We start from the raw sequence: 12,929 nt of genomic DNA, 5'->3' as shown, positions 1-12,929 counted from the left end.
CCAACCGTAAAAAAAGAACGATAGAGGTACAACGATAAAAATTACCATGGGATTTTTTGTTTCTACAATAAAATCTATGGTAAATCTGAAAATCTACAATAGAACAAGGGGTTGTTATGTATCTTAACAGTACAAAAAATCACATTTTCCTGAACAAACTTGAGCCATTTACCATGCATTTTATTCATTCTATATGGGACGTATTGTTTATCTATTGTAATGACAAGATTTTAAATTTACTTGTATGATATAGGGGAATGGCTCTAATATTGGCCTAAAGACCAATCATAGGCTCATCGTTAAAAATCTGCTATTTATCAATTTTATCTAGATGAACGCGTTATTGGGACGGTACTAATGGATATTTTTGATCGCTATTGAAAATTTAGTGGATTGCCGAATTTATGTATGAGCTCAAATTAGAGGCATTTAGGCCGACATTACATCCATTTCCCCTACATGCAATATGATCGATTGTTGGCAATAGATTTTATTGTGATTTTATATTATTTTATGGTAATTGTATGGTTATTTTTTCCGGGTACGCTGCGAGCGCGGAGGTGTTAGTGTGTTATCCTCTAGTATTGCTTACTGGCAATGAAGCAGTTAGAAGCCCTCAGTGACCCTTTCTACGTGACGTTACAAAGATTTTTGCCTTTGTTCACAGTTTTTGTGCTGTATCTCAAAAAAAAAGTGACTTAGAAAGTAGGTCAATTTACCTACGCGAATTGATTAAAATTTTCTGATTTGAGTAGCGCAAAACGTTTTGGTGAGCAGTGTAGTTGAGAAGTGCAAAACGTTGTACCGTCACTCAACATAGTCTCTCACTAAATCATTTTGAGCTACTCAAATCATACCCGTTTGACCAATTATTATAGAAAATTTATCACATTTTCCTAATCAGCAATAATATTTAAGGGATAATTTTCATTTTTTTTTCAGTGCGAAAACTGTCAGAAAATCAGCCAAAAACGTGAATACCTCCTGGTAGAATGTGTCTGATTCTGTTGAAATCAAATGATGTTCCTTTCGACTATGAACGTGATACGTCAAGTGAACGGTTTTTTTGTGGTGAGTAATTGGATTTGAAAGTTTGATGGGAAATCAAAATCTAATATTTTTATAAAATATTTGAGCATTTCAGAAATATCAATAGTTTTATCTGTTTTATAAATACTGGGTTCAATATCAGACTGCTTTCAAACAATTCGAGCTAGTCTCAAATTCGGGCTAGTGGCGTTCGGGCAAATGTTACTGAATCAGCCTACAGCCGTAAGTAAGCCCATATTCCGCTTGTTCACAATTTTTTCTTTGTACTTGCTACTAAAATTAACTCTTCGACGACGATAATTTGGCAAAATTATCTCTTATGTATTTTGAAATAAATATACACACGAGCTACTCACTTTGACGGTGCAACGCTCTCCTCCACCATGGTGGACCCTTCGTCTCCTTCGATCCCGAAATGGTCCTTGGCCTGTTTCTTCTTCAGAATGATATCAATATATCCGGCAATCAGTTGCACAATCTGCTCCGCCTCTGTCGTCTGCACCGAGTAGTACTGATCGGCATAGTCTCCGAAGTCCAGCGTAAACGTATTCGGTGAAGCACCCCAACGGCGAACCGTCGTTAGTGGCCACGTTTTCAGAATTTCTTTCGTCAATTCGTCCAGCCGCAGTACGGAGCTCTTGGTAACACCCAACAAACGTGGGACCAGCTTGTTCTTGCCGGTCATCTTTTCCTTCACCAGGAAGAAGGTAACACCGTACGTTGGGAGCTCCCGAGCTGTTTTGGTGTACAGATACTTGGCATCCAGATCCGACAGGCCAGCGTGTCGCCGATGTTCAGCAAACACTTTCTTCTCGATGCTCTTGACGCGGACGTACGATGCCGGTAGAAACTCGCGGAGACTAATTTTCAGGGAGAAATCATAAGATTAGTTAAGGATTGTTGAAGAAAAGTCTACCCATACTTACTCCAAAAATCCTGGTTTGTGCTTCGATTCGTTATGATCGCCGAACTGGATCTGTACCTGAATGCCAGCGAACTCGCATGCTTTCTCCTGAGTTACCGGATGAGTGCCATCCAAGATGGCATCCCTGGCCTGGACGTACAGCAGATTTAGCTGAACTGGATCCCTTGAATCAATGTTCTGATCCGAGTAGAAAAACTTTCGCCTCAGCAGTACCGTTTCCGATTCGTCTATTCCTTGCTCCCTGAGAGTTTTCCCAACATCGACCCAATGGATCTCATCGTCAGTTCGGAGCTTCTTCCTCAAGCTTTCCATCTTGGCATCGCGTTCCCTTTCGGCAACCTTCCTGCGCAGGGTCAACGTGCCCATATTCGACTTGTTATCCGGTAGGTTTTCATTTTGCGATTCCGGATCTTCCCGCACCAGTCCGTACTCTTCGTGGTTCGTGATACCGATCTTGGTACAGATGACCACCATCAGCTGCGAAACCGGTTGGGAGTCGTCAACCAAAATCGTTTTGATTGCACCGTCCAACATCCGAACCCGGAGGTTCCGGTGCTTCCTTCTGTATTCCAGCACATCGTGATTTCTCAGCAGGTAGTAGCCGAGGTTCCGTGCTGGTTCCAGCCAGACGCCCTGTCGGGTGTCTTCATCCGCCAGGAACAGTCCAAATTCCTGTGCTTGTCCCTGAACTGCTTCGGCGAATTTGTCCTTGATAATCCGGCAGGCGTCGAAGACGGTCGTGTTCGGGTCGAACTGAATCGTCTTTGTGACCCGACCACCCTCCAGACTGATTCGTAACGACAGCGTCGACATGGTGGTGGTACTTTGATGCTGGTGCTGCTGCTGACAACGGCAGACGGCGACGGTCCGCGAGTGACACTGTGCGCGAAAGAGATAGAGAGAAAGTGGATCGAAAAATTAGATTACGGACAAAAATCGATAAATTTAAATGCGGATTTTGCTTTCGTCTTTTTTGTATGTTTCTCCCGTCATTCTACAATGGCATAAATCAGTATTGAAAAGGAGCTCAAGCGTTGCTGTTTGTTGGGTGCTGCTGCTGCTACCTACTGACTATGGAATTGGTCCTAATGACAACGCCCATGCCAATGACGACAGATTGATAATGTAGGGCGGGAGGAGATGGGGGTGACAGCGAACAAGATATGAATGATGGGCGAGCGTTGAAATGAATGTTGTATGGTAAGGGAACGTAGGCGTTTTGCAATATTCTGACTAGCAATGATCCAACCTACTCACGACGCTGGTCCAAATTCTTTCGTCAGCCGCAGGTGCTACCCAGAGTGGGTGGTGGTTTGGAAAAGTTTCCCATAAATCGTGTTTCTTCTACTAGCTTTTCTCTTCCCTCCGCTTATGCACGGCGGTATAATGAGTGAAATTCCAAGAAGGCTCCACCACCGGTAGATTATTCAAATCAAAAAACGGAGGAGTAATCGTTCTCAACATACACCGCCAACCGGCATACTTTTTCAAACATCCCTAGCATGAGCGAAAATCTAGCGAAAAATTCATCCAGCACGTGCGGCGTGGCGCGTCGTTGGCGGCGATGATAGCAGCCCAAAGCATCCAAGCCTTCCCAGATTAAGGTAATTTAATACCGTTGAAAGCTCTCAGCTTTATCGTTTAGTCACTTGCAGCTTCATTTGCCGGCAGGCGCCCTTCTTCCGTGGAAAAGCTACCGCGGGGACATCCGGGGCGCCAAAATAGCAACGTGTAATGAAAACTCATTTGGATCATTGGCATTAGGGACCCGAGTAAAAATGTATCTATGTTGAGATTAAATATACTGTCAGCAGTACAGTATCAATTTAACAAAGCAGCTGTTGTTGTTGTTGTTGTTATTGTTGAAAATTAACTTAAGTATGTATTCGTTTAATAAAGTTTCAAAATTATGTTCTATAATAATTTGGATTCGGGGCCCACCTCCCAGTCCTGTATTTCCATTTTCACGACGTGGAATGCTAGAGAAAGCAATATACCTCCGAACTCGAACCAATACAAATAGGGAAAGGTGAGGCAAAAGTGCGTTTCGGGGTTTTCGGAGCCAGTTCAAAATAACAATAAATATATCAAGCGTAGCTATTCAAATTGACGTATCTGCTTTTGTAAACAATCACTCCAATCGACGATTTTTGTCTTAACTGCTAACTCACCCACGCAAACAAACACCATCATCAGGTAGGGGAATCTTTCCTCTACTAGCTGGTGTTTTTAGTTTCTGTGAGTGAGCCAGCAGTTGCCACAAATCGTCGATAGAAGTGGTTGTTTGCAAAATCAGATACGTCGATTTGAATAGTTACGCTTGATATGAAATATTGCACTGACTTCGATAACCTCGAAACGCACTTTTGCCTCACTTTCCATATTCGGGATCGGAGATAAACATATTGCTTTCCCATCCGCTCCAAGTCGTGGAAAAGAAAGTACTAGGAAGATTGTTTGGAACTTTTTTGGATGGTACCTATATATGAGAACTAGACTCTTCCAAAATAAAATCTCAAAAATTGTTGATGTTGTAAAATTAAAAATTGCATCATTTCTAGATCAACTGTTGAAATGGGCGCTCTAACAGATACTGGTCAAGTGGCAAAACTTCCCAAAAGCTGACATAAAGTTTGTGAACCTTTGTCCCACTGCTTAATTGAACTTTTGCCGCCTTTCTTTTGAACACTAAGGTTCTGCGAAAAAAAGTAACGAATCCTGTGTATGGCATCAATTTGAGATATTTCGTGTTTTTATTCTGCTATGGTTGAACATTTGCCCCACCTTACTCTATGTTCTTGGAAGGTTTGTGTTTTGTCACGTCGTTTTTCGCCAAGCATATTGATCTGGTTTTACTACGAGGATTTGCTGACGCAGTAGTAGAATTTTGCTTTTCCTTTGCTGCTTTCTAGTATAATCTTTTTTTGCCAATTTTGCTCATCGAAATTGTACCGAAACGCTATGATGTCGGTGGAAGAATCAGCTTTGCTATCGAAGATGACGACTGAACTGATTCTGATGAAATAGGTGCTATCTTGATCGCTATTGGTGCTACCTTATTCGCTTTTGAACTTCTTTTGATGTCGCTATTGAACTTCGTCCAAATTGTTGGATGACTGGTTCTGATGGCATAGTCATGTAAGAGGCTTGTCATAAACCACTTAGACAATTTGGGGAGGCTGGTGGGCCTGGCGATAATTAGTATGGACGATTGTCTACGCAGGGGGAGGGGAGTCTAGAATCTCTCAAAACGAGTCTACGTGGTTTATGGCCAGCCCCTAGAGAAACCAAGGGGACCTGTAGGAGAAAAACACGCCTCACCGCTAGAAGGATTGATCTAAGATTTTCTAAGAATTTGATTGAGGAAATCCCCTGTCTGCAAATTCTCTTCACTTTCGCAGAGGGTGATTGATAGGAAAAGCGAAAGTTTGGATTAGGCAAACCGGAAAAAGGGTCTGATGGCAGATCAAAAATAAAGGGGACATCAATAATGGTAGAATACGATGGATTACCTTCGTCTTTTAATTGAATACCGTGTGGGACCAAAATTCTTACACCAGATGGAATAAGGTATGGTTCTATGAATTACACTTAGACTCACGGACTCTGATCCCGCACGATAAAGAGTGCTTACTCGATTTTTAAATGGTAAATTGATTTAAAAGTACAATTTGTGAAGAGACATTAGGCCGAACGCCAGTGAATGATTTTCTCAAGCATGGAAAAGGAAGACCGGGTAGATGTTTCCAAGATTTATTAATTAAACTTCCAGAAGAAAGTCACTGGATTTCTATGGAAAATCAAACGTTGGATAGTGTTTCCAGTGTCCGGCCAATTTTGGTAACCTGAGAATCAGCAAACAATAGATGATTCATTCCGGAAATTCCCGGGAATCAATAGACATTTGTATTTAGGGGCTCTTCATAAACTACGTAGACAGTTTAGTAGGGTTGACAATTATCCACGGCCCATACAAATTTAAAAAAAAAATTGTATGGACAATTGTCTACGCAGGGGGAGAGGGGGTCAAGAATCCCAAAAAACGGTCTACGTAGTTTATGAACAGCCCCTTAGTGACCAGATAGGTAACTACAATATTTTTTTAATAGACATTCATCAGAATGTTCTTTTTTTAACTTCTCACGAACCATCCATGACCCAGACAATAGTTTCAATCATTTGACTTTCCCCGGAAGATTCTTCTGTATTACCCCCGGGTAATTTCTTGAAAATTCATCCAAAAGTTTTGTTTGGACTTTCCCGGAAGATTGTAACGATTTCCCCGGAGGGTCTCATCGAAAATATCTTCCAACTTTTCCTTACAGTAGTTTGTTCGCCTTTTTCGGAAGTTTCATCCAGAAGGCTTTTGAGCTTCCGCTGAAATTGACTTCCAACTTCCTAGGCTGTTTGATACTCTTTCACGGATAGTTCGCCGACTTCTTCCAGTAGTTTCTGCTGACTTTTGCCATAATTATTTTTTCCCAAGAATATCTTTCAGTTACCTGGAAGTTTTTTTCTTTTCTAATTCATGAATATTCATTCAACTTCCCCCGAACGATTTTGTCAAGCCAAAAGATTAAGGCTTCCCGGAGAGGTTTCTATTGACATTCACCGGAAATTTCCTCTGAACCCCGAAAACTTATTTTAACATCTCCAGAAAGTTTCCTCCATCTTTCCCAGAGAGTTTCTTCCAACTGCCATATTTCAAGTTTTCCCAGATGCTCATTTTTTTCTTCCTCTGGAAGTTCGTCCAGGATTTAATCGGCAGTTTTTTTCGATTTCTACTGGAAAGTTCTTCCACGGACCCCCTGACTTCCCCTGAAATTGGACTCCGACTTCCCATTTAGAAGATTTATGTGACCACTCTTGGAAGATTCTGCAGAATTTTCCATGAACCATCCTACAACTTAACCTGTAGTTGTTGTCACCTTCCGTGGGAAGCTTCTTTAAACTGTCCGGCTTCTTTTTGAAGTCGGGAGAAAATGGAGACGAACAGATCAAGCAGAGGAAGTTTCACCCAAGAATGTTGGACCAGCAATGATAAGAACGGTCCAAGGTAATATCACAGACAAGCAAACGTCACTCTTTCTCTTCAATCGTCGTACACGCATTTCCGGAGTGATTTGAGATTTGGGGGTAATTTATTGTGTAAACAAACGCTTCACTTGACGATTTCTCGCGAATAAAAGCTCAGCCTAGAAAATTAACAACACAAACAGGTAAAGTAATCATTCATCTAGCATGTGGTGAAATTTGAGCCCGAGATTGAGCTTTTATTCGCGAGAAATCGGCGATTGATGTGTTTGTTTACAAAAGTAATTACGCCCAAATCTCGAAGTACTCCGAATCTAACGTTTAATTTAAATATTATTAGTTGTGTGAATCCCCCACCACAGCGCTGGAATCAGATCATTTTATCGTTTCAATGCATTCTCTCAAACTGTATGAAAGATTTTTCAACTTGGCAAGCATGCTTTTTTGCACGAATAGCTCGCGAGATGTCGTTAGTGAGTTCCATAATGATATATTTCTGTTTGTCTGCAGTAATATTGAGGAGAATTCTAAGTATTCCAAAGGAATTTTAAAGAGACTTTTTAAGCGAACTCTCGAAGGGTATTCCAATTAAATCCGATGGGATTTTCAAGAGAATTAAATAGAAAATAACAAACTAATTCTGAAAAAAAATCTGAGTCAAATGGAAATTCGAACGATGGTTTAATATAAGTAGTGGGGAGAATTCTAATAGAATGCTAAAAAGAAATGAGGAGAATTCTAAGGAAAACTCCAAGGTAATTATACGGGAATTATTAATATGTTTTTAATATTGCTAGACGGTGCCTAGAGTGCTACAAAGAAAATGGCAGAGAAAGTCCCAATCTGGGTTTTGAAGCCCTTCTAAAATCATTTCGAGCAAACTTTTGAGAAAATTCCAAAGGAATCATATGTAGAGTTTCAAAGAAATTAACCAGATGTTACAGACAGAAATATTTTTCTGATACTTTGATTTTATTTTTGAGATCTCATATTTAGATTTCAAGATCCCGAACTACAAGAAAGGGCATTCTGGACTAAAAAGCATATCCCGATCCGGATTCGAAATTTTTTTCATGATTTTGGATATTGACGTTTTTCACCTTCCTAATGCATTAGGCAAAAGTTACATATTGTGCATTAGCGGGTCAAACTGCAACTCGCACCCAAGAATTCATTTTTGAACCGATCTAATTTGGCCACCGGTTCCGGTAAAGCACAAATGGACACTTTCAAAACCTCATGTACTGGTATCGTCCGACGGCTTTATGATTTTTCATCTAGAAGTTAATAAACATCATGCCAGAAGTTTTTTTTATATCTAAAGGGAGAGAAGGTATAGAGTTTTTATTTTACGGAGTTGAATGATGGTTGCGGTTCCAGAGGGGAACTTATTTTGCCTAACTGTTCTATGTTGCTGTCATCTTTTGTATTTTCTGTTTTGTTTTGAGGACCCCAGCAGAGCCCCACCATTATAAACTGCCAGGAGAGACCTGGCACCCGCTACCGGTAGGTAATTACGGGCCTACTCTAATAATATATTTGGGTTAAACTCTCCTGTAGATTCCGGCCTCCTTCGCGAAACATATCAGTTGTGCCTCTGCTACCGGGTCGTTCTGAAAGGCGTCTCGGTTGTTGCCCGGAATCCCGTAGAGTTCTCGTGGTCCGTGGAAGCAAGGGCAGTTTATTAGTATGTGCTCGACCGTCATTGTTGTTCTGCAGGTGTTGCATCTTTGGCGGAAGTTTCCGCCACTACTGCTTCCCATGTTGTGAGTGATGCGGGTGTGGCCGGTTCTTAACCGGGACAGGAATCTCTGGTCGTTAAACCTTGGGATGTCCGTCTAGGGAAGGGTTACCCCTTTGGCCTTCCGGATGAAATGGTCTCTCCTGGCGAACCATTCGTCCCTCACGACACTGGAATCCGCCACCGCCCGCCACCCCTGGATTCAGGCCATACAAAACCACACCCCTGCCGTCCTGGGGGTTGACTTGATCCAAATTTTCAGGTCCTGTCTGGGGACCGAAGTATTGGCGAGTCGGCCACTTCGTCCAATGGCTGCGAGGTAGTCTGCTTCTATGTTTCCGGAAATTCCGCAGTGTTCCGGTATCCACATGAAAGTGGAGCCAGGGAGGGGGGGGGGGTGTGGTTTTGTATGGCCTGAATCCAGGGTGGCTGGCGGTGGCGGATTCCAGTGCCGCGAGGGCGCTAGCAGAGTTGGTTAGTACATAAGCGGATAGGAGGATGGTAGGGAAGCTGCGTAATGAAGGGCTGAAGTCTCGGCCGTGAAGACCGAGCATTGATCGGGGAGTCTCCAGAAGTGTGAGGTCTGTCCATCAGTTACTCCAAAGCCGACCCTGCCTCCTGCATGCCAGAAGAAATCTATCGTGTGACAAATAAAACATGTCATAATTTTGTTTGTATAATAGAGCCCCTCACTAGACCGTCTTCATAAAAGCCATCCATGACAGTTAGATTAAATGACAAGGAGAGAGTAGCAAAATTATTCACTCACTGATCATCTCTGTTGGGCATTTATAAGTGGGAAGTGAGAATAATGCTCACTCATTTTCCTGTTCTTGCTAAAAGTTGTTGAGTTCAGAACATACGAAACATTTTGAAGAAAACGTTGGATTTTCATTTTCCTTGTAACAAATAAATATGTGGTTTCTATTACGTTACAATGTCGAAAAATATCAGTTTATATTCAAAAATTCCATATCTTAACATGCAAATTAAATTAACTTTCACTTTTTTTTTATGATCCATCGGCAATATCAATTATCTTTTACGTACGCGTCATTGTTTACGATGCTTTATAAATCTCAAAACTGGCACAACTCACAATTGACAAGCTCACGAGAATTTTACCACAGACAAACAGACATAACACTGGTTGTTCATCGAACAAGCATTTAACGGACAATTTAAAAGTATCGTAGTTGGTAGTACCACCACATGTGGCGCGCATAGTCAATTCCCTTGCGTTTGACGTTTACACACTACCGCCATCTGTTCAGTGTAGTGCCCACCACAGTGTACTCAACAGATGGCAGTAATGTTTGAGCGACGATGTTTTACAGTGAGAAATATCCAATGTGTTATGTCTGTTTGTCTGTGATTTTACTGTCAAAACAAATATCTTTTCAACGTTATTACGTTTCGTGCGAAAAGTGAAGCGAAAAATCTTAAATTATTGTATTGCTCCGAAAAATTGCAAGGACCATCATGGAACCAACAGGTGGAACTTCGACAAATCAGTGCGAAACCGAACTTTTTGTCAATGTAAACATCAACCTGAGCTGGGTTTTAAAAGCAAACGATCAAACTGACGTTTGTCCGAAAACAAGCAAATCCAATATTGATGATGATATTGATTGAAACTGAATAATAAACAAATTTGCTATTAATTTTAGCGTAGATATATTGAAATACATTGCGTTTCCTTACGGACTTCAAAGTAACGATTTGAAGTTTTCTTTGTTGATGGATACCAATGGTTGCTTTAATTGCTAGCCACAATTCCAATATTTAGAGGGGAATTCCTATTTGCGCAAGGATTTTTAATTGGTTTTGCTTTTTAAGGATCCCTTGATACTTGGGCTTCGGTAATGTGGATACGATATGCGGTCAGCATCCTTATTCTTGGAGCTCAAGCGTCACGGTATCCGAAAAAAAAATGAATAGCTGCAAAATCTCTATCCACCAAAAAGCATTCGTGAGTACAGGTAGTACGTGTTCATGCAGATATGAATTCTCACAATAATAATTACTGGTTATGATACGATTGTTTAACGCAGGATAAGATTTTTTCCTTGATACATCACAGCTATCGCCTCACCCGTGATTTTCGAAGGGGAATGACCGTCATAACCGTATTTATGCTCGAAATGAGATGACAGTCAATTTATATGTCTGTTTATTTATCCTCGGTGATATGATGGTAACACATGGCAGATGTTAGTGATATTGCGAATGAGTGAGAAAAGCAAAACAACGATATCTCGCGGTTGTTGTGTCATACTGGTGAGAAGTTTTACGGAGAGAGGGTTCTCAGTTGTTTTGATTGTTAACCTTTGGAATCTATTTGTCAATCTAGAGGCTCTCAGTACCGTGATGCAACTCAGCACTGCGCACAGGGCATCGTCTGCTGACCCCGCGGGTGTATCATGGGAGTCCCAGGTACCCGGTTCAAGCTATAGTTGGCGGCGGTGGCTCTTCTTGACCTTCTACCCCCTGAGTAGTTAGTGTGAATAAGGGCGTGTATGTGATGTTTTGCTGTACCTGTTGTGGACATCTAGTGCATCCTGTTCCCTTAACTTGTTGAGGACACCCTGTCTTGCCTCAAAAGTTACCCTTTTTGAAGTACTAGTCTTCACAACATAAAGGGCACCATTACGGAGCATGAGATTTGATCAAATTATTCGCAGTTCTACTTGTCCAGCGCCCCCAGCTGAGTGAGGGATATAGGATGGCGCACACACACACACAGCAAAACTTTGGAAAAGGCGGACATTAGAAAGATTTGAAGATTGCACTGTTTAAATAAATTAAGTGCCTGAGACAACAAAGATTTTCATGAACTTGAAATCAAATAGTCTTTTAAAGTTCAACGACATTTTTTTTCACGTTTGAAACGACTTAAATCACAGTTGTTGATTTTTTAATTTTATCATTTTTAATCTGTCATTGCGGAAAATTTCCTTTATCATAGGTTCCGAAATTTGTAGATTCGTATTTCTTAATTGTATAGATTTTCGGTTTCTAAAAAGTATATTAATTTATTTGTACTGACTCAAACGAGTAAACTTTACAGAGGCAAGTTATCATATACGTTATTCATAATTAATGTCTTAAACCTAGAGTTAAAGGAATTGAACCGAATACTCACGGTAGTCTCGATGTTAGTGGAGGTTTTTTTTCGGTTCCTAGTATATTCTCTGGAAAAATCGTTGTGTGTCTTTTTTTCCATTGTGGATTCAAATATGATATCATGGATTCTTAATTGATGTCTAATAATGAGTGTCAAGAATAACAGAGGAGCAAATTGCTTAGCTCGCTTTGGGATAAGCGAACTGCCAAGAAGTCCGAACCAACCCAGCACAGCATAGGTTGTAGCACTATTTCAGATATGAGACATATTTCCGTCATATGCGTCATAAATGACGAACACAAACAGTTTTATCCAACATTCATGCAACAAATTCTTTGCTCACGAGTAAAATTAATAACGTAGTAATAACAATTCTACGAGGCTTTCCGAAGACTTGTTTAATGCGGGCGTGCCGAAATGATATTACATTAGCCGAAATGGTGCAGCACCCTATCTTATTTTTATTTGCTGTGTTGCTAGAATAGACTGGCTCACAAAAAAAAGTTCTAATTTTCCACGGGCCAACCCCTAGATTTGTTCCTGTAGGCGAAAAAACAATTTTCTGTAAGTTTCAGCTCATTTCGTTGTAAGATGAACTGGCGCTTTTTGCTTTGAATTTTGTATGGTGAATTTGGATAAAATATATGAAAAAATGACCCTTACACCCACAGTTCAAAAGTGCCAAAACGTGCGTTTTTTTAGTTTATGCGAAAACGGTCCATTTAAGCCATATAGTGTCTTGGGTGAAGTTTGTGCAATTAAAATTCCCTTCTTTTGAGCTTAGCCATTTCATGATTAATCCACCTAGCAGGGAGATGAAAAATTTCCTTTTTTGTTTATCCAGATAGCAAAATGGTGTCTTGAGCAAAGTTTTAGACAATATTAAAACAAACATTTTTGCTGAAGACGTCGACGCTCTATTTCTTATGTTTACAGAGATATACTATTATTTTGTTGAGCCTTCAGAAAATCAATTTTTCAGGAATTTTTGACTTTAGTATGTTCTGCACAAATGTTTTTTTTTTTTTAAATACGCCATTTTGTCTTGGGAA

The 12,929-nt window shown here is 40.6% G+C and overlaps 1 protein-coding gene across 8 annotated transcripts in view; it reads right to left on the bottom strand.

The window, feature by feature from the left end:
* Positions 1 to 12,929, bottom strand: part of rhea (Talin_middle and talin-RS domain-containing protein rhea) — a 162,618-nt gene that overhangs the window by 27,717 nt on the left and 121,972 nt on the right. For all 8 annotated transcript variants that reach the window (XM_065237896.1, XM_065237901.1, XM_065237903.1 and 5 more), the window contains 2 exons: positions 1,977 to 2,854; positions 1,407 to 1,910 (listed from right to left, as the gene is read on the bottom strand). In XM_065237896.1, coding sequence (XP_065093968.1) covers positions 1,407 to 1,910; positions 1,977 to 2,788 — 1,316 coding nt within the window. In that variant the 5' untranslated portion in view covers positions 2,789 to 2,854. The remainder of the gene's footprint in view (positions 1 to 1,406; positions 1,911 to 1,976; positions 2,855 to 12,929) is intronic.

Source organism: Ochlerotatus camptorhynchus, unplaced genomic scaffold (genome assembly GCF_037179485.1).
Source record: "Ochlerotatus camptorhynchus isolate MF236.1 unplaced genomic scaffold, CSIRO-AGI_Acam_v1.1 ptg000658l, whole genome shotgun sequence".
NCBI classification, from domain to species: domain Eukaryota; kingdom Metazoa; phylum Arthropoda; class Insecta; order Diptera; family Culicidae; genus Ochlerotatus; species Ochlerotatus camptorhynchus.
This window is presented reverse-complemented; position numbering and strand designations above follow the sequence as displayed.